The 26,113-nt window shown below is 38.0% G+C and overlaps 1 protein-coding gene across 5 annotated transcripts in view; it reads left to right on the top strand.

Moving 5' to 3' along the window:
- wdr7 (WD repeat domain 7) overlaps positions 1 to 26,113 on the top strand; it is a 686,509-nt gene that overhangs the window by 50,495 nt on the left and 609,901 nt on the right. For 3 of the 5 annotated variants that reach the window (XM_043675605.2, XM_043675451.2, XM_043675531.2), the window contains 6 exons: positions 3,101 to 3,275; positions 8,207 to 8,283; positions 10,080 to 10,199; positions 10,363 to 10,508; positions 12,606 to 12,708; positions 24,820 to 24,957. In XM_043675605.2, coding sequence (XP_043531540.1) covers positions 3,101 to 3,275; positions 8,207 to 8,283; positions 10,080 to 10,199; positions 10,363 to 10,508; positions 12,606 to 12,708; positions 24,820 to 24,957 — 759 coding nt within the window. The remainder of the gene's footprint in view (positions 1 to 3,100; positions 3,276 to 8,206; positions 8,284 to 10,079; positions 10,200 to 10,362; positions 10,509 to 12,605; positions 12,709 to 24,819; positions 24,958 to 26,113) is intronic. The other 2 variants (XM_043675775.2, XM_043675690.2) reach the window with 1 other exon arrangement.

Below are 26,113 nucleotides of genomic sequence, written 5' to 3'. Positions count from 1 at the left end.
TACTATGTGGTTGAAGGGCCCAAGGTGGAAGATGAGGCATTCTTCCTCCAATCGTCAGGTGGCTTGGATTGGAGGTGGAAGAAGCCCAGGGCTTGCTTGACCTTTTGTGGGGTGGGAGGGGGAATTGAAGTAGTCGGCCACAGGGCAGTGCAGTTGTTTGGTGCATGTGTTCCAGAGATGTTTACTGAAATGCTTCGCGAGTTGGCGTTCTGCGTCCCTGATGTAGAGGAGACCACACTGAGAACATTGGACACAGTAGATGAGGTGGGTGGATGTGCAGGAAAACCTCTGCCGAATTTGAAAAGATACTGTGGGACTTTAGATGAAGGTGAGGGGGAGAGGTGTGGGCACAAGTTTTACACCTCCTTGTGGTGGCAAGGGAACGTGCTGGCTGTGGAGGGTGGGTTGGTGGGGGGAATGAACCAAAGAGGGAGTCACGGAGTGAGTGGTCTCTGCAGCATGTAGAAGCGGGTAGAGAGGGAAATATCCCTGGTGTTGGGGTCTGATTGTAGGTGGCAGAAATGGCAGAGGATAATGCGCTGTATTGGGAGATTAGTGGGAGTGGAAGGTGAGCTTGCTCCTCGGATGCTGCCTGACCTGCTGTGCTTTTCCAATGCCACACTTTTCAAAATTTCAAAAAAAAAATGCTGGTCTGCACAGAACTTTGTACCTGCATTTAAACATTCAGGAGTGATGTGCAAGACAACTTGGAATCGTACACTCATTCTGGCACAGAAGGAGACTATTAGTCCTTTGTGTGATAGAATGCAGATAAACTCAAATTGGGGATTGACGAGGTTGACTGTATGGGAAATCTGGTCGAGGTATATTGAAGTGGATGATTTTCATTTATGGGATGTGGATGTTGCTGCCAAGACCAGCATTTGATGCTCATCCCTAATTGCCCTTTAGCTGAGTGACTTGCTGGGCAATTTCAGGGAGGGATTGACAGTCAATCTCATTGCTGTGGGTCTGAAGTTATATGTAGTCCAGATCATTAGGCATTAGGAAACCAGAAATGTCTTTACAAAAATTGATAGTTTCATGACAGAGACTCACTTTCATTTCTCGACTGCTGCTCAACCACTGTCTTAAAGGTCATTAGGCATTATCAATGAATGCTGGACCAGACAGTGATGCCCATGCCTTGTGCACAAATGAAAACAATCTGTGGCACAGCTATGAAGGATTTGAACTTAATGAGAAATGTTTAAATCCAGGAGTAAAATTTCACGACTGTTGTGTTGCAGAAAAATGAAACTTTCTTCCCAATCATAATTTATATGCTCAAACAGTTCAATTTTTTTCAAGACTCTGATCAATTGATTTTTGTTAGAAGTATAAAGAAATGATGGAACAAACACAGATAAATTGAAACCTGAAGAACTGTGGATGCTGCAAGTCATAAACAAAGCAGAACTTGTTGGAAAAACTCAACAGATCTGGCAGTAGCTGTGAAGAAAAATCAGAGTTAATGTTTCAGGTCCGGTGACCCTTCCTCAGATATTCTGTGCTTAGCAGAGGTCTCAGTTTTATTCCTCTACATCCCCACTGTAATGAATTTCGGGCATAACATGTTGCCAAACTCTTCCTGAGTTGTCTTCACCTCCATGCCCATTTCTTTGGATAAGAATCCTCTGCATGTCCCACAGACTGGGAGACAGTGAGGTCTGCAGATGCTGGAGATCCAATTGAGAGTGTGTTGCTGGAAGAGCACAGCAGGTCAGGCAGCATCTGAGGAGCAAGAAAATCGGTATTTCAGGCCGGAGCCCTTCATCCGCCCTTTCCAATGAAGGGCTCTGGCCTGAAACGTGAATTTCCTTGTCCCACAGACCCCTTTGCTTACTTCCAACACTCCCCTCCACCCCTCCCCCCCACCACCCTCCCCCCCACCACCCCACCACCACCACCTGGATCCCGCCTTCTGCCTGCACCCGACCTGTTCATTGAGTGCAGTCGATGTTACATTGGTCCCCTCAATTTCTCTGCTCCCCCCTGACCCATTCCAGCCTATCTCCCCTTGAACTGACTGCACCCCATGCACTCAGATCCACTCCTGATTTATAATTAAGCCTACTGACAAGAGTGGTATTATTGTTGTCTGATGGACTGACATTGCAGAGGCTGAGTGCCAGGTCTCCGATACGTCCCCCAGACCATGACACCACCGTGGATCATCAGGCCATTGTGTCAACTACTGACACTAACATTTCATTTGGTGATTCCCACCTCACCCACACCGCCTCCAAGCTGATTGTCCTCCAACCCCGCACAGTTCGCTTTTACCTCCTTCCAAAAATCCACAAACAGGACTGTCCAGTGGACCCATTTTTTTCTGTCTGCTCCTGCCCCACAGAACTCATTTCTTCCTATCTTGAATTGGTCTTTTCTCCCCGGTCCAGTCCCTGCCCACTTACGCTTGCAAATCCTTTGATGCTTTGTGCCAGATAAATTGAGTTGTGGTCAGCAATATTCAATTGAATGGTGGCTCAGCTTCAGAAATGAGTGGTTTATTTTATACCTACTCTGGACATACTCCTGACATGAAAGGATAAACATTTGATGGAGATGATTCAGTTACATCCACAAAAGTGGGAGGGCAGTTTTGTTGAATAGGGAGAAACAGAATAAGGAGCTTAATTGGAGGAAGGACCATGGTCATCAATGTCGAAGTTTGCAGGGCATTACAATCTTGTACAGAGTTAAATATCATACTAGCTTTCGGAGCGACGCTCCTTCATCAGGTGGTAGTGGAGGGCTCAATCCTAACACAGAATTTATAACAAAAATTTAGTGTGATGTCACTGAAATTATACATCTCGTGTGCTTCCAATTAAACCTGTTGGACTATAACCTGGTGTTGTGATTTTTAATTTTGTACACTCCAGTCCAACACCGGCACCTCCAAATCAATCTTGTACAGGGTTAATTACAGAAGTTAAGTAAGTACACTTTCTGGTAATACAGAAACCTGATTAAAGAGACTTGAATTTGGATTTGTGTGAAAGACGGGCTCTGATTTTGGGAGTGAAATCTTTTGCTAACGTTTATAAAAGAGGACTCAAAACTTTGCTATTCTAATTATCTATCAAAAAAATAGTTTTATCAGTTCAGTGTTGGAACTCAACGCGAAGGAAGACTGCTATGCTACGGACATTATCCGGAAATCCTTATAGTCGATGCCGTTAGCCTGGAAGTGCTTTATTCTTTGGTGTCCAAGATTTCTCCTGATTGGATTAGTTCAGTGAGCATTATACGTTCACTGAGAACACAAGGTGAGGAATACATTTTGTTAACATGTTTTTAGTTTTTTTTTCATATGACTACAAACTGAGATGAAGTAATAATTGTATGTTTTTTCTACTTATTTTAGAGATGCTTTCCAGTGATTTCAGGAGTAATAGTCATCTGTTATTTTAATTTTGTGGCAAATATATTAGAGTTCCTGGTGGCCTTCTTCATAAAGCTGTTGGCCATTTAAACAGCTTTCATGGGCAAAATGATTGCCGATGTTATAGAGTGAAATTGCAAAGACTATAACCGGGTTTAACATTTTGGGTTTTACTGGTGTTTTCTGAGTATGTTTCTGAAGTTAGAATATTTCTTGCTTAGAAAATGCTGCATTTTAAAATTTATCATCAGATAAAGGATAAAACAATTTGAAATCTTAACTACTAAGGTGAGAAAAGGTTAGCTCTAAAGTTATTTCGTTACACATGTTTTGGTAACTTTAAAATAATTGAGGAGGGAAAGCACAATGAAAGAAAAAAGTTTCCATGTTGCAGTAATGTCCTGGGCCATCCTTCTCTTTCCTATAGTGATTGGTTTCTGATGGAATTACCATTCTTCTTAACTCAAACAGGTCTTTACTAATTTCTCTGAGCTGCCATTCTTCCAATTTTCAAGCTATTCAACATTGATAGTCTCGCCTTTCCTCCTCTTCTTTTTCATAAAATTGTCCCTCCATGATGTCTCTTACAAGTCTGTGTTTCTTTTTCAAGTGTGCCATTTCCTAATTATGTTCAACAAGTTTATTAATTCATTCACCGTGCACAATGGTGTATCATTTTAGTTTTTCAATTCAGCAATTCCTTTTAATTTTTCTTCAAATCCATATTTGAAAACTATTTTGTAAGTTAGGTCTCTCAGTTTCTTGTAAGATCATAACTACCCAAATCAACATTAGCAAATCAAAGTGTTTATAGGTAGGTTTTTGGGCTTTCTAGTTTGCAACTTATCTTCTTACCAAAGGTGGCCTTGGAGCTTTTGAGGCAGAGTACTTGGGCCTCAGTTCAAGTCCCACCTACTACAGAGGTATATCATAATATCTGTAAAGCTTGTCCACAGTCCATGAAGATAGCTGGACAGGTTAATAGCATAATCAAAAAGCGTGGTGCTGGAAAAGGACAGCCGGCTGGAAGTGTAATAAAATTCAACATTGTGTGCCCAGTGCAAGAAAGTCGGTCTAATGTCAGTAAGAATGTATTTTTGGCAGTACAGACTTGGTGGGCTGAAGGGCCTTTTGTGTACTGTATGATTCTATGATTTTGGGAACTTGATTTTAAGAAAATAATCTGCCAAAGATGATCATTGCTGTCCTTGCTCTTATTTTATTACTACACTTTTCTTCTACAGATTTTATTCTTCCTAAGTATTTGAATTCTTGCCCCTATTCTGGTTCTTTTCCTTATACCATTACGTGAATATTTCTTGTTGAGTTTGGTTTTGCCAAAGTCATGTATATTTCAATGTATGGAGACTATTTAACGTTTTTTTTTATTGTGGACTGAAATGAGAAAAGAACAGTTTTAAAAACCAAGGATAGCTGGGGAATTGTACTGGTTTGAAATTGTTGTAGTTATTCTCTGTACACAAAGTAACTAACTTGACACCCATTGGAAACATCAATAATTGAGCTGTTTATGAACCAGTAATTGAAATACAGTTTATAGATGATCTAGAGTTTTGGTTGGCAAAAGAAGTTGGTTGGGCTATGGTCAAGTTTTGGTGACAATGGCCTTCTAGCGGCCAACAATTTTATGTTTAGTTCTCAGGAAACTAAACAATTTGTGGCTGTGAGCAAAAGATACCTTCAGGCCACACCAGCTTGGGAACTCTCTCTCTGTTCTTTGCAGTAAACTTGAAGAAAACTAATTTATCATTCCTTCAGCAGTTGCTCTAAGTGTGACTCTGAATTGATGTCAGAGATCATTTATAGGTGAGTCAGTCACCCTGTGCCTTTTGCAAACCAATAGAACCACCTGGAGGACAACTGAGAAGTAGCATTCTGGCCAGAAGAAAAATCAAAATCCTCTTAATAACCTTTGAACATGCACGTCTAAACTGCTTTCACAGTTTTATTTTCTTGTCCATAAACCCTTTTTTTAGACGTGTGTGTGTTTTGTGTGTGTGTATATTTAAAAGGGGATAAAAGTTTTAACTAGTAAAGTTATATGTTGAGTGTTAATTGTTTACATGCAAACTAGGAACAGGAATAAGCGATTCTACCCCTCAGGCCCGCTCTGCTATCCAATATGGGCAGCACGGTGGCTCAGTGGTTAGCACTGCAGCCTCATAGCGCCAGGGACCCGGATTCGAATCCCACCTCGGGTGACTGTCTGTTTGCACATTCTCCCCGTGTCTGCGTGGGTTTCCTCTAGGTGCTCCAGTTTCCTCCTAAAATCCCAAGGTGTGTAGGTTAGGTGAATTGGCCATGCTAAATTGCCCATAGTGTTAGGTGCTTCAGTAAATGCAGGGGAATAGGTCTGGGTGGGTTACTCTTTGGAGGGTCGCTGTGGACTTATTCAGCCAAAGGGCCTGTTTCCATACTGTAGGGAATCTTATATTATCTAATCTAATGTGATCACGGTTGATTTAATCTTGGCCTCCACTCTATTTTCCTGGGAGCTCCCCATAGCTTTTCAACCTGTTGCTAATGAAAAATCTGTCTACTTCCTCAAATTTACTCAGTGTCCTGGTATCCTCTGCATTCTGAGGTAGCGAGTTCCACAGATGCGTGCTTCTTTGAGAGCAGTAATTGCTCCTCATTTCTATTTTAATTCTGCCAATCCTTAACTCAAACCTGCTACTCCTCATTCAATACTGTGCTGTAAGGGGAACCATGCGCTCTACAATTACTTCATCTGTTCCCTTTAGCATCTAATATGCCTCAGTTGGATTTCTCATTCTTCTAAACTGCAGGTTACGAGGTCTAAAATATTCAATCTTGCCTCATAAGATGAGGCTTTCATCTCTGGAATTAATCGAGTGAACCTTCTCTGAACTGACTAGAGTGCAATTGCATCCTTCCTCAAGTAAGGGGACAAAAACTGTCCACAGTACTCAAGATATGGTCTCACCAATGCCTTGTTCAATAATAACAGCACTTTCTTTCCTCCTTTCCTCAACAATAAATAAATGACAAAATTTCATTTGTCCTCCTAATTAGCTTGAGGGCATGCGTGAGGGCTCTCAGATTCTCCTTCACTGAAGCATTTCTAACTTTTTCTCCATTTAGATAAGTTGCTTTTTTATTCTTCTGATCAAAGTGGATAAACTTGCACATCCAGTCTTTTTGATATGGATCTCAACACAACCTTCAATGAATGGGCTGTCAAGTGACTTGTGTGAAAGTCTGAACATCGACATACCTTTGACTTCTTCCTTTGCTTGTTTATTGTTAGTTGTCTGAAGCCCTCTAACATCTTCCTCATTTAAAAAAAACTTTGACGAGCTTAATAATCATTGGTGTTAAATCCATCCGATATTTTTAATCTCATTTGTCGGTCTTTGACCTATTCTAGCTGCTTTTACAGTGTTTATCTCATTACTGCTCAAATCTCACTCTTTAGTATTTCTGGCCAAGTGAATCCATGGCAACATTTCTTTCTGCTTCTACTTCAATCATTTAGGTGTTTCATTTTTTGTGACTAATTCTTCAACAAGCTTTTACTATCTTTTTCTTATTTCATCAGGATTTGTTAATAAAATACCTAATTTATCATCTTTTGCTGTTGATTTGCATCCTTTATGCTGAGTCCCACTAACCTCATTTGCCTTTACATACAAATGATCTATCCTTCCTGGTTAATCCAATCCTTCAAGTCCTTTTGCAAATGTCTTCCTGTGTCTTTTCTGTTTATTATACAGTTGGTTCTGCTATAATGCAGTAGTTCCATTCTTGTGCAACCCTGTGCTATATGAAAATCATGTAATAGCAGCATCCTTCAACTAATGGGGCCAGAATTGCGTTATGACCAATACACACTTCAAACGTTTGCGATTTAGAAACAGTGTCCCAAATTCATCAATTGTGTTATAGTGAATGCACATTAACAAAATGTGCATTATAGCAGAACGAAGTGTGCAAGTAACTTTATTTCAACTTGTTGCCTTTCATATTGATATTTTGCCATTTACTCCAATCTCCCATCTTTTCAGACATTGGAGTCAGTCATAATACATACTTTCTTGATCCACTTTCCTCTTAAAATCCCTATGATGTTTATTCCTATTTCCATGACAGATTCATTAAGCTGTTTCTATTGCTTGTTTGTATTGGTGGTAATCTTGTATTTTCTAGCCCGTGCTTTTTTACTTCATTGTCATTTACTTTTTTCAGTGTCCTTATTGTTGCCAAAGTTATTCAGGACTGTTCCTGGTTTCTGAAAATAGATCTTTAGGACATTCAATTTTTTTTTTGTTTTGAATTGGATTAACCTCCCTAAATCGAAGAGAATTATTTTCTAGAATTGGCAAGAAATACATTCTTTTTTGTGGAACCAGTCTTATTGGCAACTGATATTCCATTCCCTGTTTATACTGTGCAATGGAATTAGAGTGCAGGCAGTGATAACAAAGTAATTGCGTGTATTTAAAATTTGAGGTGTTATGATTTTGAGATTTTGTGTTCCTGAATGATAACATTTTTCATTGTCATTGTACAATAGATCAGCAGCACCAAAATATGTAAAGCTGCGAGCTCACTCATTGGATGATTGTCATTAGAAAGTGGACAATGTGTCCCTGGACATGACAGGATGATATATATGGCAGCTTAAGTTTCTTCTGTATTTTTACTACATAACTGGCTTTAGAGACAGCTTAACAATTGTTGTAGGGTATTATGCAAATTATTGCCATATGCATGATGTTTCATTGAACTGTTCATGCCTGAATGACAATTTTGTTTTTTTGAAATTCTCAGAGGACACTGTGATAGCAGTTTCAATGACTGGAATTTTGAAGGTGTGGATTATTACTGCTGAAATCAATCGAATGCAGGTATGATTTTAAGCATTTGGATAGAGTAGTTTTGTAAGTCAGCAAGTTTTTTTTAATTTTTTTTAGATTAGATTACATTACAGTGTGGAAACAGGCCCTTCGGCCCAACAAGTCCACACCGCCCCGCCAAAGCACAACCCACCCATACCCCTACATTTACCCCTTACTACAGGCAATTTAGCATGGCCAATTCACCTGACCTGCACATCTTTGGACTGTGGGAGGAAACCAGAGCACCCGGAGGAAACCCACGCAGACATGGGGAGAACGTGCAAACTCCACACAGTCAGTCGCCTGAGGCGGGAATTGAACCGGGGTCTCTGGCGTTGTGAGGCAGCAGTGCTAACCACTGTGCCACCGTGCCGCCCACTGTTCTGTTCTGTAATCATTAGTTTCATTTTTTTGGAAGAGATTTTCCATGCATCATGAAGAACTGTAATGGTAATACAGCCCTAACATTGTGATTCCTACTGGTTTCTGAATACCCAATGGACTGGAATAATGAATTTTTGGATCTTGATGCCATCCTTATTATCAGCAAATATTATTCAATTTTCAAGGTACACTTTATTTGAGATGTCTTTGTTTTGCTAATTACTTTTATTTTACTTTCTTCATCATGTTTTCCCTCTGGTTACCTGCAAGGTTACTTGTGATTCGTGATATGACCAAGCAATGCATAGTTCATGATATGTTGTATATATGCAAGTTCTATTTATTCATGGAACCTATTTCCTTGGCTTGCATCATGCTCTCAACCTAAAATCATCACTTGTCTTTTTAACAGAGATACCTGTGGACCAGCATGGACTCTGGCAAATTGCCAGAATGTTGCAAGCCCTTCCTTTGGTGTTTGCACACATGCACACAGGCACACAGGCAGTGAGTCCAAGATTACTATCACCCTCTGGGTGAAGAGGTTTCTCCCCACATCTCTAAACCTCTGCCCCTTGTCTTAAATCTATGTTTTCTGGTGATTGATCTCTCCATCAAAGGGAAAGGTTTCTTCCTGTCTAGTGTAACTTATCTAATTGTCTGGGATCTCCTTAAAATTCCTTGCAATGCAATCAAATGAGGCAAGGTCAGCTCTAGAAAGCTATTACAGGCACAAGGCTGAATTTCTTAGTTAGGTAAGGTTCAGATTTAATTCTGAAATTGCTGGGAAAACTGAACAGGTCTGGCAGCATCTGTGGAGAGAAAGCAAAATTAACATTTTGGGTCCAGTTCTGAAGAAGGATCACTGGACCTAAAATGTTAACTTTGCTTTGTGTCCACAGATGCTGCCAGACTAGCTGAGATTTTCCAGCATTTTGTTTTTGTTTGATTTCCAGCATCTGTGGCTCTTTGCTTAAGGTTCAGGTTTCTTGAGAATTTTGCTGTTGTTTCTGATATTCCTGATGAAGGGCTTACTCCCGAAACGTCAATTCTTCTGCTCCTCAGCTGCTGCCTGACCTGCTGTGCTTTTCTAGCACCACACTCGCAATGACTGGTGTTGTTGCTCTTTTAAGAGTGTCATCCTCAGAGATCACATGTCAGAATTAGACACTGATCAAATTGTGAGATTACTTTACATGCTAATCATTTCAGCTGAGTTACTAAAGAAGAAAAATATTGTGCTTGTAATAATGGGTGGTTGAGTGCCACACTTGATTTTGTTAGCTTATATTATTGATTATAATGCCTCTGTTTACTTTGATAAGTTTTGATTTATTTATAATTGATTACAATACTCTAAATCCAAGTGGGAGCAACATGAAGAGCACCAACATGTTTCATAAACTTTTTCTACTTTATAGGATACTGAACCAGTATTTGAAGAGGAATCTAAACCTATTTACTGCCTGAACTGCCAAAGCATTTCATTTTGCACATATACACAGCAATCTCTGCTGGTAGTATGCTCCAAATATTGGCGGGTAAGACTTTATGTACTGATGTATGAGATCATTGAAGGAGGAGAAGTTTGAGATCAAATTTTTAAATGTAAAACTGTAATATAAAAATTTAACAATTCATTCAGTTATTATGGCTTTTACACTTAATTGTCTTAGCATTATATTTCTTTGCTCTTTTTTTCAGGTGTTTGATGCTGGAGATTTTTCTCTGCTCTGCTCAGTATCTAGCACTAATGATCAGTATTGGACTGGGGGTGAATTTGTAGATGCTGAAAAAGTTGTCATTTGGACAGAAGATGGGAGTAGCTTCACTTACCAGCTACCACCCAGGTAGGCTTGAACTTCCAAAATGTTTTTTATTGCTGCTTTGCATCACACTCTTCACACTTCAGGAACAATGTTTGTAAATATAATTCCAGATTGATGTTGTGTACCACTTGTTAGGTTGACAGAAAATACTGCATTAACATTCCAATTAATGAAATGGGTAAATTGATTTGATAAAGCATAGACAAAGTGTGTTTCATCACTTTAATTTCAGTTCAATTTTCAAATAAAATGAAAGCTCTAATTGCCTGTTGTACTTTAATCATAGTATGTTAAATTTTGAAATTTTCTTAAATAAAAAAAACAATGGTGCAAGTAGGCAAGTCAACCGCACTAGTGCGAAGAGAAATAGTTGTAATGTTTCAGATCTATGGCCTTTGATGTTTTTATTTCCGGTTTGTAGCATCTAGAAAATTTTTTGCTTTTGTTTTTAGATTTTCATACATGTTTATGTACCTGAGAGGAAAGATGGCCATAAACTTTCACATTCAGGAATCTATGATGAAATAGTAAATTCCATGTTTTATGAGATCCCTTTGAAAATCAAATCCCAGAGTTGCTAAACAAGGACCTCCACTTAGGCATGTGTCATGTGCCATCTTTGCTGATATAGTAAAACTCTGCCAGAATCAAAGCACAGATGTCATGCCAAAACTTAAGTTCACTTCCAGTTTTGTAATATCTGGGTTTCTCCTACCATGATCTCCTGCTAGATCAAAGGCTTCATTGCTTATAAATTTGAGCAGCGCTTGTGATAATATTGTGGAATTCTAGGATTAAAGTCCATTATTAATAAAGTTTTCGGTTGTCTTTATTTACAAATTAAACACAAGACTGCTCCCACGCCATCATGCCTGGCCATGCAGCTGCACTCTGCTTCCCCATCCCAGGTTCTGCTGCATGTCAAATACCTACTTAAACTTTGTATCTCCTGCATACCATTTTGTTGTGTATTCTCAGCATTAAAATTGGTAAAGGATTGTAATTAAAAATATATTGAAACACAATAACTGTTTCTGCAGAGTTCTGAAGAATCAGTATAATTCTAGAAGACTTCAAAAAAGTGAGAGTTGATTTAGTGACCTCAAATCAACCACTTTCACGTTTGGTTCACTAACAACAAAAAGCTTATTTAATGAATTTAATCTGGTCAGATATTTTACATTTTGTTTGAAGTGTCCAATTAAGGTTTTTTTTAGCAGATGAACACTACTGCAGTGAACAACAGTATGTTAGAATGCAGGCCTAATAGAGCTCTCCACTATTTGTTTTTTGAAGTAGTTACTTGACATAATTAGCAGCATTTATTTAAACTAGTTATATAATTCTTATTGTAGTTCTTAGTATTGTCCTTACATAAAACTAAATCTGTATTTATGCACTTAGGCATATTGCATTTGTTTGTGTTAAGGCACTTTCTTACATTTGTTGTATGGCCACTTTTGAAATACAGCATTCAGTTCTGGGCTCCCTGCAATAGGAAAGATGTTGTTAAACTTTAAAAGGGTGCAGAAAAGATATACAAGGATGTTGCTGGGGTTGGAGGATTTGAGTCAAATTGGCAGGCTGAATAGGCTGGGACTGTTTTCCCTGAAGTTTCAGAAGCTGAAGGATGACCTAAATGAGGTTTATAAAATCAAGAGGGGCATGGATGAAGTGAATAGCCTAAGGTAGGGGGAGCCCAAAACTAGAGGGCATAAGTTTACATTGAGAGAGGAAAGTTATAAAAGAAATCTAAGGGACAATGTTTTCATGCAGAGGGTGGTGTGTGTATGGAATGAACTGCCAGAGGAAGTGGTGGAGGCTGGTACAACAGCAACATTCAAAAGGCATTTGGATGGGTGCATGAATAGAAAGGGTTTAGCACGAAATGGGCCAAATACTGGCAAATGGGACTAGATTAACTTAGGATATCTGGTAGGCATGGACGAGTATGACCAAAGAGTCTGATTCCGTGCTGTACATCTCTATGGCTCTATACTGAAACTTCAGTAAGTGCTATTCTATTTTTCACTGTTGTGGTACATTTTATTGTACTAGTATCTTCCAATATGTGGTGATTTTTATGTGAATTTAAAAAAAATTGTATTTTTCTAACAGCTGCTTACCAGCCAGTGAGTCCTTCCGCAGTAATGTTGGCAAAGCCATTGAGAACTCCATTCCTCCATTATTATTTAAGGTGCTGGACTGGAAAGATAAATCTGTAAGCCATACTTTGTTCACATATTGGATTTTAGTAAATAGCTTACTTTCGTTGATATGTAATATTTTGCTTTGCTTGTTTTTTGGATGTATTTATTAAGGTTGTCGTATTAGAAAGTGGAAATGTTAATTTCAGGTTATCTAAAGCATTGAGCTTCTGGTTATCCACTCTTCATAGGACCCATTGACATTAAACTATTACACTGTCACATTTTCATTGCTCAGTTTAAAACCTTCAGCACAAGATATGCATCCTATATTGCACTGTAAGAGGATAAGCTTTTTTGAAATGGACTTGTATCCCTGCGTCATGGTTTAAGATTATATTGAAACTAGGCTTCCGTATTGGAAACTAGGCTCAATTTGATTCCTGTCTTGAGTTCAGCTGGCTTTTGAGCACCCTCTACTAAATTCTACTCTGATATACTCTGGGTTTTGCAATTGTAAAGCTTTTTGACTTTTGAAGTTTTGAAAAATAATTTGTAATCACTAAGAGAAGTATATTTCAATAACTAGTACTTCTGCAAAGTAAAACGTTTGTTGAATGCTAAATCAAAAATTTTGACTTCAGTTATGTTGATCATCCAAGCACTGGCTTGATTCCATAAAGTTGTTCTAGACAAAGCTACTCACTTGAACTGGCTAAGCTTTTGCAACATTTACTTCCAGATCAATATTAAAATTGCCCCTTTCATTCATACTTCAGTTGTACTTGGAGTTGGCAGCATTCATTCAATTTTCTTGTGTTTCAATAAGGATACATGTTAAAAGTCTAGGACTGGTGAAAAATTATACAAGGCACAAATTCTTAAGCATGGGCTTGACTATATGGTCTTGATCATTGCTAGTGTGTACGCTTAACACCATACACTGCTGTGTATTCTTTAATATTCAGTGTCCGAGTTCATTGTCATGGCAGACCTTGTGATCAGGAGTATTTGGTTTCTGATAAATATTTTTCCAGACAAGGGCGTGACTAAAGGTTCATAATGCAGAGTTTGTTGTGTCCATTGGTGACTCTCATATGACGTGTACACTTTATGTAAGGTGAGATGAATATTTATTCTGAATTGCAAAGACAGCTGGAGCAGACATTATGAACTGCCAAGCCTAACCTACTATTCACTGTGGTGATGGCTGATGTAGAGCTTCAACTTCACTTTTTTGTCTGCTCCTTATCAATGTTTGCTGTTGAAGGGCTTATACCCGAAATGTGATTCTCCTGCTCCTCGGATGCTACCTGACCTGCTGTGTCTTTCCTTCACCACACACTCAAAATTCTACCTTGGGCTGATAAATGCCATGTAACATTCACACTGCACAAGTGACAGGTGATGAACCTTATCCAGCAGGAGAGTGTCTATCCATATCCTCTTGACATTGAAGAACATTGCTCCCACTGGAGAGTGTCCTACTACCGGCACTCTGAGCTTTACCATTGACTAGAAACAAGAACAGCACTGTGATGTTCCCACTCCAAATGGACTTCAGTTCAAGAAAGCAACTTACCACCACCACCTCAAGAACATTTCCAAGCATTCACAAAGTTTTGAGTGAATAATTCTGCCTGTGTTCAGTCTGTGTGATTGACTGACTGGTTGAGACTCTGCTCCTATTTTCCAGGTTCTCCAGAAAGAGCAAACAACCTCTGTGTCTACCCTGTCAAGCCCTTTACCATCTTGTATGTTTAAATGAGATCACGTCTCCTTGTCCTAAACTTGAGAGATTATAGGTAGTTTATTCAACTTCTCGTGATAAGTCAGCTCTCTCATCCAGTGATCGAGTGAACTTGAGATCTAATATCATGAAGAATTAAAGAAAAGAATGATATTATGGTTTTTATGTTCTCAGGACACTCCTTAATGGTTTAAGACCACTTTTACAGTGCAGTCATTGTGTCCTAAGATAATGTTGGTTTGCAGTGAGCAAAATCCCTCACATGGCAATAATATGAATGAATGGTTAAAAATTACCTTATTTTTCTATTTAAGAAAACTACTGTATTTGAGTAAAAAGCACTTTATCTAAAATTATCTTCCAATCTTGTATAAATTTCAATTTCCATAAAGGGGGTAATGAATTACATTCTTTCATAAGATTCAGTCAAGGGGACTTTGTCAAACTGCTAAATTGAGTTATATTTTCTTGGGCAAAGCTCTTTATAAGGACCAAGGTCAAAACAATTAGAAAATGGCTGCTGAGGTGTGACACATCAATTCCGCATTGTTGTTCACAGGCACTGTGCACGGACTACCTCTTTCAGTATGATATCTGAAGTATTCATGGCTGGCTAAGGTCTGGAGTAAAAATGTTACTTGTAAATAATCAACTGGTGAAATAGAATTTATACAGTGTTTAATTGGTAATACATTGTAATGATATCATAAGTGGACACAGTCTATCATTTTCTTTGAGAATAACATTACTGCAGTCTATCACTTAACCAGTAGAGGATGCTGTAGTATAATAGGTACCATATAGCTTTTATTGTGAAGACTCAAATGGATGTTGGTATGATCCTCTTATTGGTTTTTGCATCTGCTGACTGGTGACTCAGGTCTGTAACTAATGCGCTATGAAACAGAGTAACTTATATAGAACTAAGTTAAACTGATAGCGTACATTAAAACTGCATTTTGTCTTTCTCTGAAACTTGGGACCAACAACATTTTCGGAGAGCCAATACATTCTGATTATCTTGACTGATAAAGGTATGTTAGATAAAGCATGTAGTTTGTTGAACTGTATGAACTCCTCAGTCAGATGCAGAAGAAATGTACATTCATGGTTTTCATGTGTCCAGTTCACAGATTGGAGGTTCAAACCCCTGATCAGTCCTTACATGCAGAAGCTACTTGACAGTCTCCTGAAATATTCTACACCAGAGTATTTCAGAAATTACTCCTGACTTGAGGAAGAGTAATTCTTTTCACCAACAAATACTAATAAAAAAATTACATTGACGACACATTACACTTAGTGGTCATGTTGGAAATTTGAAAAGAAATTGGATGCACAAAGTAACCTCATCAGCATCTCGGTTAACATTGCATGTTGAGACTCCATACCAAACCTTTCTGAGAGTTATTATAGAGTCATAGAGATGACAGCAGGGAAACAGAACCTTCGGTCCAACCTGTCCATGCCAACCAGATATCCCAGCCCAATCTAGTCCCACCTGCCCATTCAGATGCTTTTTTAAATGCTGCAATTGTACCAGCCTTCATCTCTGGTAACTCATTCCATACACGTACCATACTCTGTGTGGAAAAGTTGCCTCTTAGGTCCCTTTTTAAATTTTTCTTTTCTCACCCTAAACCTATGCCCTCTTGTTCTGGACTCCCCGACCCCAGGGAAAAGATCTTGTATATTTACTCTATCCATGCTCCTCATGATTTTATAAACCTCTGTAAGGTCATCTCTCAGGGAAAACAACTCCAGCCTATTCAACCTCTCCCAAGACCTCAAATCCTCCAACCCTGTGAACATCCTTGCAAATCTTTTTGGAACCCTTTTCAAGTTTCACAACATCCTTCCGATAGGAAGGAGACCAGAATTGCACTCAATATTTCAACAGTGGGCTTACCAATGTCTTGTACATCCACAACATGACCTCCCAACTCCTGTACTCAATACTCTGACCAATAAGGGAAAGCATACCAAACACCACCTTCACTATCCTATCTACCTGTGAATCTACTTTCAAGGAGCTATGAACCTGCACTCCAAGGTCTCTTTGTTCAGCAACACTCCTTAGGAGTGTATATGTCCTGCTAAGATTTGCTTTCCCAATATGCAGCACCTTGCATTTATCTGAATTAAACTCCATCTGCCACTTCTCAGCCCATTGTCCCATCTGGTCAAGATCCCGTTGTAATCTGAGGTATCCTTCTTCGCTGTCCACTACACCTCCAATTTTGGTGTCATCTGCAAACTTATTAACTATACCTCTTATGCTCATATCCAAATCATTTATACAAATGATGAAAAGTAGTGGACCCAGCACCGATCCTTGTGGCACTCCACTAATCACTTGCCTCCAGTCTGAAAAAGAACCCTGCATTGAGCTTAATCTTCTCTGCTCCAAGGAGAATAAGAAGTCACTTTATTATGAACAATTTTGACAGGGTAAAGAAGGGTATTCAGTTTCCATTAGTTGGTCAATCAGTAACTATGGGTTACAATTTCAAGACTGTCAGCAAGACAGCCATGAGTGAGGAGAAACGTCTTTACTTAGGCAGTTATGATTTAGAATGGACTGGGAGAGTGGTGGGTGCAGAATCCATATAAGGCTTCAACAGACAGCTGGATATATATTCGAAAGTGATTAAATTAGATGGCTACAAAGATGGGACTGAAGAATGGGACTAGCTGGTTGCTCTTTTGGGAGCCAGTAAAGACACAAGGGGTTGAATGGCCTCCTTCTGCAATATAAAATTTTGTGATTCTAATACTACTCCTGAACGAGTTGAACCAAAGGGTCTGTTTCCATGCTGTACATCTCTATGACTCTATGACCTCATCATGTGCATCCTAGAACTCTGTGACAAGCTAGGGAAGTGATTGCTAGGCCCTTGCTGAGATACTTGTATCATCGATAGTCACAGGTGAGGTGTCGGAAGACTGGTTAGCAAGGTGAGATCTCATGGAATATAGAGATAAGTAGCCATTTGGATACAAAATTGGCTCAAAGGTAGAAGATAGGGTCGTTGTTTCTAAAATCCCTCATTCCTTGTATTATTCTGGTAAATCTCCTCCTTTGCACACATGCCAGGGATTTAACATTCTTCCTTAAATAAGGTGCCCAGAACTGAATGCAATACTCTGAATGTGGTCTCACCAATGATTTGTAGACGTGTAGCATCCGTTCTTAGCTGTCATACTCTATGTGTCTATTACAAGCCCAAGGTTCCTATAAACCTCCTTTAGAACTTGCCTGGCCACTTTCAGAGAGTTAGGCACCTGTACCCTGAGATCCCTATGATCTCCTCAAAGCTGTACCATTGAGCCTGTATTGTCTGTCCATGTTTCTTCTACCAAAATGTATCACCTTGCCTTTTATATCAAGTGTTTGCCCATTTGGGTAACTTGTCAATGTCCCTCTGAAATTATTCAGCATCATACTTCAATTCAATATTCTCCCTAGCTTCGTATCATCTGCAAATTTAGAGATTCGATCCTCAACAACCTCTTCAAACTGTTTATATAAATCAGAAAAAGCAAAGCTCCCAACACCAGTCTCAAGGGAACACCACTTTCAACTCATTTACAATCTGAGAAATGCCCTTCTATACCTAACCCTGTTTCCTATTTTTCGTATTATAGCTTCCATCAGTTTTCCCACTATTGATGTCAAGCTGACAGGTCTATGGCTTTGTGGGTTATCCTTTGTCCCTTTCTTAAACAACAATGTCATATTTGCAATCCTCCAGTCCCCTGGTGCTAATCCTGTGTTCAGAGGCCTGGAAAATTTTTATCAACAGCTCCACAATTTGCTTCCTTACTTCTCTCAGCAATCTCAGATGGGCCTGGTGACTTCTCTACCTGAAGTGCTGCTAGCCTTTTCAGTCATGCTTTTTTACCGATCAGTATACTGATCAGTGCGCAACATCCACATTTTCAACTGGGCCATTGTCACCATTTTCTCATTTGGTAAAGACCAAAACAAAGTACTCATTTAGGATCTCTGCCTTACCCTTTGCTTCAGTGAGCAGCTTATACTGCTTGTTCCTTATGGGCTTACTGTATCCTTACAAATCTTTTGCAATTAATATGTTTAAAGAGTATTTTACTGTTTGTTTTAGTGCAGCCTGCCGTCCTTTCCTCAGCTTTCCTTATTCCAGCCTTCGTCTCTCTCCAGCACTGTATAACCACAGCCACCCAGGGTGAACCATGAAGATCCAATGTTTGATTCAAATCTGTTTTAGCAATTTCATTGAGGTTATGTTAATGAGCTTACAATTTCCAATTCTGAAGCAGCAGCATTGGACAATGTTGACTCTTTCTCGACAGCTGCTGCCAAATCTGTTCAGCTTTTCCAGCACTTTTTCCAACATCTGTAGTATTTTGCTTTTATATTACAACAGTTTTCCTGAATTGTTAGAGAAAAGAATATCAGCCTGTGTCCATTTTTTCAGTAATTAGTGACCACAAATGATGCTTGAGATGATGATCAGTCCTGGCTGAGATTTCTGCTTAGGTCAAATTATATTGACATTATCCAGGCTCAAGTAGAGGTAATGGCTAAATGTGACAGCATGCCAAAGAAGAACTGATGTTGGTAAGGAATCAATTACTTCAGTTTTGAAGCAGAGGAGGCATGTGAAGGGGAAAATAAGCTCTTACTATTCTAACTATTTTAGCACGCTTAATGTTTGGTGCATTTCACTTTGGGCACACAGTCCTAAATTCAGCACAGCATGAATATTTTTAAACTGCTCCCTTGTGGTTTAGATTTCATAAAAGAGAGTTAATATAGAAATTCAGGCAAGGGAGGATATCATTTGGCTCTTAATGCCTCTGCAGTATAAGAAATTGCTAGAGTGCATTCCACACAGTTATTTTATGTTCTGCCTTTTTTGTTAGAGAGAAGGTTGAGAAGTGACTTAATTGAGACATGTAAGATAATCAGAGGGTTAGACAGGATGGACAGTGAGATCCTTTTTCCTCGGATGGTGGAGGCCAGTAGGAGAGGACATAGCTGTAAATTAAAGGGTGATAGATCTAGGATAGATGTCAAAGGTAGTTTTTTTACTCAGAAGTAGGGACATTGGAATGCCCTGCCTGCAACAGTCATAGACTTGCCAATTTTAACGGCATTTAAATGGTCATTGGATAAACGTATGGGTGAAAATGGAATAGTTTAGGTTGGATGGGCTTCAGGTTGATTCACAGGTCGACACAAAATTGAGTGCCGAAGGGCCTGTAATGCATTGTAATGTTCCATGTTCTATATAAATATTCATTTACGCTGAAGCATCCCATGGTCTCAGCTCTCTGCAAGGTATTTTTCTTCTCTAAGTTTTTTCAATGTGAATCCTTTCTCTCAATATCCCCTGTTCCCCATTTTCCCACCATCCTTTACTGATTCAGTACAGAAGGAGGCCATTTGATCCATCATGTCTTCATGTCCTGCAATTTGCCTGATCCCACTGTCTCATCTTTACCCTTAGCCTTGCAGATTTTCTCTTCAGATATTTATCCAATTCCATTTTGAATACCTCAATTAAATGTGCTTCCAACATGTTTTTAGACAGAGCATTGTGGGTGTTAAACTCTTGCTATGCCAAAAGATTTTTTACTGCCTGTTGTAATTTATGGTTGCCATCTACTTCCAGAACCTTCTATGAGTGGAAGCAATTTCTTTCTATCTCTCCAGAACACACATGATTGTGAAATGATACATCATACAATAATACCTTCTCTTCTTCAATTTTCTCCACCCATCCAGATAACTGAAATTCCTTATCGCTGGAACTATTCTTTATTTTGGACTCTGTATTTCTTTTAGATCCTTGCTGACATCTGGTTCTCAAAACGTCAACAGAACACTGGATTTGAAGTCTAAAAGAATGCCTTCTAAAGGTTTATAACAACTTTTTAGTTTTTGTACACATATAAAGCTCAGGATCCTGTAGATTTCTTTATTTACTTTCTCAATCTTTTTCTGTCACGCGTAATGGCTTGAACTCGCATACTGTCAAGACCATCTGCTCCTGTATCCCCTCTGGAATTATTTATTATGTCTCCTGTTCTTTTATCTAAAATGTATCACAAGCCTGTAATGTGGCATTTTATCAAGTGCCTTTGGAAAGCTATGCAGAGCAACAGCAGCATTACTTTCATCAACCCTGTGTTAGATCATCAAAATATTAATCAAGTTAGTAAAACGCAAATTTGCCCTTAAAAAACTGTTGATTTTGCTTAATTAAGCCACAGTTATGCAAGGGACTGTTACTGTTATCCCAAATTATCCTTTTTAAAAGTTTTCTCAACACTGGGACTGAACTGACTAGTATTGTGTTGCCGGACGTTTGTTTGAATAAGGATACACCTGTGTCGATGAAAGATTGCTCTTGCAATTTCCTCACTTAATTCCTTTAATATTCTTGAATGTATTCGCCCTTCTAATGTAAGAACTTTTGAGTTTTTTTTTTAAGAGATGACAAAGAAGATTGATGTAGGCTAAGCAATAGATGGTGTCTATATGGACTTCAGCATGGTAGACTGGTTAGTAAGATCTAATCTTACTAAACAGTCTAATCACATGGAATCTAGGGAGAGCTAGCCAATTGGATACAAAATTGACTTGAAGATAGGAGACAGTCTTGAGACCTGTGACTATTGTCAGAACATTGAGTATAGGGATTGGGATGTTATGTTGTGACTCTACAGGACACTGGTGAGACCACTTTTTGAAGACTGCATCCAATTCTGGTTTCCCTACTATAGGAAAAATGTTGTTAAACTTGAGAGGGTGCAGAAAAGATTTATAGGGATGATACTGGGAGTGGAGTGTGTGTGCTACAGGGAAATGCTGAGTAGACTAGAGCTTTTTTTCCCTGGAGCATCAGAGGTTGAGGGATGATATTATAGAGATTTATAAAATCATTCATAGGGTGAAGGTCTTTTTCCTGAGGTGGAATGGATGAAAACTAGAAGGTATAGATTTAAGGTGAGAGGGTAAAGATTTAAAAGGGACCTGAGGGGGGTAGCTTTTTCATGCAGAGGGTGGTGTGTATATAGAACAAGTTGCCAGAGGAAGTGGTACAGGTCTGAACTGACTAATATTGTGATGTTGGACGAATCTTTCCACTCTTCTTTGTTTCAATAAGGATGTAATGTATTGATGAAAGATTATGGTTATTGCCCTTGCAATTTCCTCACTTAATTCTCTTAATATCCTTGAATGTATCAATTGCAGGAGGCCTGTACAATTACAACCATTAAAAGGCATCTAGATGGGTTTAGAGGGATATGGGCCAAATACTTGCAAAAGGGACTCTGGCAGAGTGGGATGTCTGGTTGGTGTGGACAAGTTGGACCGAAGAGTCTGTTTCCATGCTGTATAACTCTTATTCTATAATTTGAATTGCAGTCAACCTGTCAATCTGAAACTTCATCAATATTTAGCTCATGCATTGTCTCAAATACTTCCTCTCACCTGATGACTTACGCAACATCTTCTTGGTAAAAGCATATGAAAATTATTCATTGAGTAACTTCACTATGCCACTTGTTTCTTCCATGTGTGTTACTCCTTTTTGGCCTAAATTATTCCTGTTCCTTCCTTTGTCGCATTGTTAATACTTACTGAGGACTCTTGAACTTTTGTGTTATCTATCTGTATCTTCTCATCCTCTTTCTTTGCTTTTACTTACATTATCCAAAGTAAAGTCAGTGGCATTGTTTGGGATGCCCATGTCCCATTCCAGGAACTTTGTTAAAAAGCTTGGAACATTGACAATCCTAAATTGCTTACAATTGTTTTTCTTGTATACATGAAACAAATTATCAGATTTCCTTCCATTTTTTAACTTGACTCAGTTTTATTTGAGTGGTCCCTTTGATACAGAGAACAATTTCCTTGATTGACTTGATTTCTTCCATCATCTAATTGAAGCAATTAAGGTTATCTCTGTCTCAATTTCCTAAAAAAGAAACACATATCAATTTTGTTTTACATAAAATCCAAATGCTGGGGAAACTTGGTTTGGAAACATCTGTGGAGAGTGCAACTATTAATGTTTCTAATTCATTCACTGTCTTTCAGAACTGAAGAAGAATCTGGCTTGAAATGTTAATTCTGTTTCTGTCTCCACTGATGCTGTCAGACCAGCCAGATTTCTCTAGCAACTTATGTTTTAATTTCAGAATTCCAGCATCTGCCGAATTTGGTTTTATTTGAATGCCTAATTTTGTTAACTTTCTGCCATTGTTTGAATCCTGAGAGCAGAAGTCATTGTTTCCTATACATGTGTTCATATAAAGTAATATGATTCTAGGATTTGGCAACACCCTGTACAGATGCCATCTGACCAAGGCCTCATACATGATCCACGCAATCTGTTCAATATCCTATAATCTTACAATCTACTACTCTGCTAAAGTAATTCTGCAGCATGATAGTCTTGTTATCTTCCCAAGGTTTTTCATGCATTCCTATTCTGGTGGAGTCGGGAAAGAGAAGAATAATAATAAAACTCTAGTTCCAAGCTCTATTCCAGGGTGCTGAATGCAAAAACTCACTTAACAGAAATATCATGCGAGTACTAGTTTGTCAGAGATGCCCTCATTTGGAACCCTAATTAAAAGTAGGCCCATCTGTCTTTCAAATGTATCAAAAAAGTCCTGTTGCAATTTTGAAGATAATCTAGTCACTTATCTCTATTTTGTCACCTTACAGTATGCAAGCTGATATTTCCTACATTGAGGCAGCCGATGAATGGCTTGGCACATCCTGAGATTGTTCCAGGTCTTTTACTTGTGAATCTTAATTTCCTTCCTTTCTTTATATTTTCCATTCCCTTTTCTTCAACCTCCTTCTGTGCATTTAGCACAACATATTCAATTACTGACCATCCCCATATGTACTTATCTAGTCTTTGTATAATAACTTGCCGTTATTATTCTCTCTATACCTATGGACATCATCCAGTATTCACAAAGCAAAAATCTTTAAACGTACCAATTTAATATAGCAAAAGTGGTATAGAAATCACAGTTTATCCTTTCAAAAAAGTGACCTGTCAGTTTTTGATTTGGTCCTTGCTTATATATTAGTATAGAATAACAGCAATTATATTCTTGACATTTTCAGGAAATATGATCCCCAGAGTCAAGGTTTTTGTGAAATATTAAAATATGGTGTTCCGGGAAGAACTCTCTTGTTTTCAGGATTTTGATTTCCCAGAACGTGAATCATAAAGCGTATCTTTTTCACTCATTGTGAGTCAAGTATTTAGTTGAAGTTTTTTCCTGTAATTTAAGACTGAAAGCTGATTTGTGTGATTGCTACCTTTACTGCTTTAAATAAAGGAATTGCGTACAGGATCCTTTCTCTGGAAAATCTAGCGTGAATTGAGGATGAAACTTCACAATATGCTTATCAAAACACTGACTTCCTCAATCTTTTTTTATTCTCTGATTCTGATGTTGAATACAGTGCAGATATCCATTCCTGCTTAAATTTTCTTTAATTAGCGAATAAATAATTAGAATTTGCAATTTGAACAAACTTTGAGCAGATTATTTTAGTATGGGACATCTGACAATTGGATTACAGTCTTAAATAAACTGAGTTGTGTAGTGCAGTGAATCTTTTCTTCTTCCCATTGTGCTGTTGTCGCCTGATAACACACTGTATATGACATACAATAATGATTAATTGTTGTGTTGAAAGTGTATTGAACCTGACGTTGGACACTGTTTTTCATAAAAAAGGAAGGAAACTCATCTACCCTTTGTAGGCTTAATCAAATAATACAGAAGCAAAATGCTAATAGGTAAACTATGAGATTGTTGGTAAATAAAGCACCTTTCTTGGCATTGAATGTTTACTGGCCAATAATTTGATTTTCCCACCAGTGTTTAGCATTGAAAATGTCTTAATGGTTAATTGATGGATGCATTAATTATCTGAATGAATTAAGATATAATTGACATTTGTTAAAGGATATGCCTTTGGATTCTTAATTATTTGTTGTCATGTGCAGTTGTATATATTGGAATTAATCACTTGTGTTAATACTTGTGTTAAATATTTTTAAAATAAGTAACCTTGCCAATCAAGATGGAGTTTTAATATTTAATGTTTGCTCTTTTTAAACTCTTGTATTTAATGTTCAATTTTTTTTTACATAATCAATTGTATGATACACTAAAAAAAATCTGAAGTTTACCTTATTTTAGAATTGTTTTACAATAAGTGGTTCATTTGGCTTTGTGGGGATTTTAAGTTTTATTTTACTGTTATACCACTTACATATCTTATTTATCTGGATGTTTGTTAAAACCATTATTGTTGCATATGATTTGAACATTAATTGTTTTCATTTACTTTTTTCTTTTGCTCTGTTCCTCTTTCTCCACCATTTATTTATCCTTTTGCCAGAGTGTCCATCATCTAGAGTCTGGGTATTTGGGGGAGGCAGTTGTCCACGTTCCTCATGAGTGTTACCCTGACCCTATAAAGGCCTGGGAGCTCTACACACCGCAGCTGTTATCTTGTGTTCGGTCTTTTGAGGCACCAGTAAGAATCATCAACCATTCTCTCCCTCTATATTTATGTGTCTCTGTCCAGCTATGCGCTATTTGCCTAAATCACCAATAGTTAATAATATTGTAGACTGGTGGTTTGCTGCTGCTTTCATCATTTTTTACACAGTGGTATGTGGTACCCCCTAAAAATTTAAAGCAAGTTATTTTCGAATGTACATTGCAACATCTAATCAATTCATTTCTGATTTTCTTTTGTTCCAGAGAATGTAACTAGAATAATATTTACCCCTAACTGGATAGTATCTTTATGTATAATAGTCTGTCCCATTCTACTGTGAGATGTTGTTATGAGGTACTTCTTCATTTTAGACTATTACCATGAAATTTGTTAATGACTGTATATAGTCTGGCATAGATTAATGGAGAATCACAAGCAAGGGTAAATAGTGAATTTGGCACAAGTTCACACAGCAAAGTATACATGAAGCTATATTGATTTTGCTGTAGAATTTAATGTATTAAGATGCTCAAAACATTTTTTGTAAAGTTCATTTCAGGGAATTTTCATAATTATGTTCAATTATATTTGGAGAGGAGCAATGAGCATGGTATGGTTTAATAAATGCCCTCTCTGATGTGTAAATTAAAACCAAGTCTGTTATGTAAATTGAGAACAATGAAAAAAGTGAATGTAATAATTATTAACAGACTTTTGTGTCGCACTGTTTTAAGTAATTTACCAGATATACATCTCTCATCCAATCCATAAGCTATTCATGGTTCATTGTTATTTGTGTTCAGTTTATAAACAGGACACAATTTTTTCTATCTAATATTTGGAATTTTGCATAAAACTCCATTTATTTAATAATTGATATTTTCTTGTTGTTGAGTTGGGGATTAATATTATTTCCTTATGTTTGGAGAATACTGGAGCACAGATTATTGTGATTTTTAAAGAATACTATCTGCGCTCACAATTTTATACAGTGTGTAAAATTTAAGGTGCATTTTCCTTTGTTGATCTGAAGAATATTGTTTTAAAACCACATTTTCTTTTGCAGTTTCAACTCTTAACGGAAACCAAAATTGATTTCACGCTTTGTTGTTGGTGAAAGTAACCTCAAACATACAGCACAATTAGGTTATTTGGCTGCCTTGCCTGCATCTAAACTTGAGTGCATCTT

The sequence above is a fragment of the Chiloscyllium plagiosum genome, unplaced genomic scaffold (assembly GCF_037043375.1).
Source record: "Chiloscyllium plagiosum isolate Xiang-an unplaced genomic scaffold, Cpla_swu_hap1 HiC_scaffold_1, whole genome shotgun sequence".
Classification (NCBI taxonomy): domain Eukaryota; kingdom Metazoa; phylum Chordata; class Chondrichthyes; order Orectolobiformes; family Hemiscylliidae; genus Chiloscyllium; species Chiloscyllium plagiosum.
The sequence above is the reverse complement of the archived record's forward strand: the minus strand, read 5'-3'. Positions and strand labels throughout refer to the sequence as shown.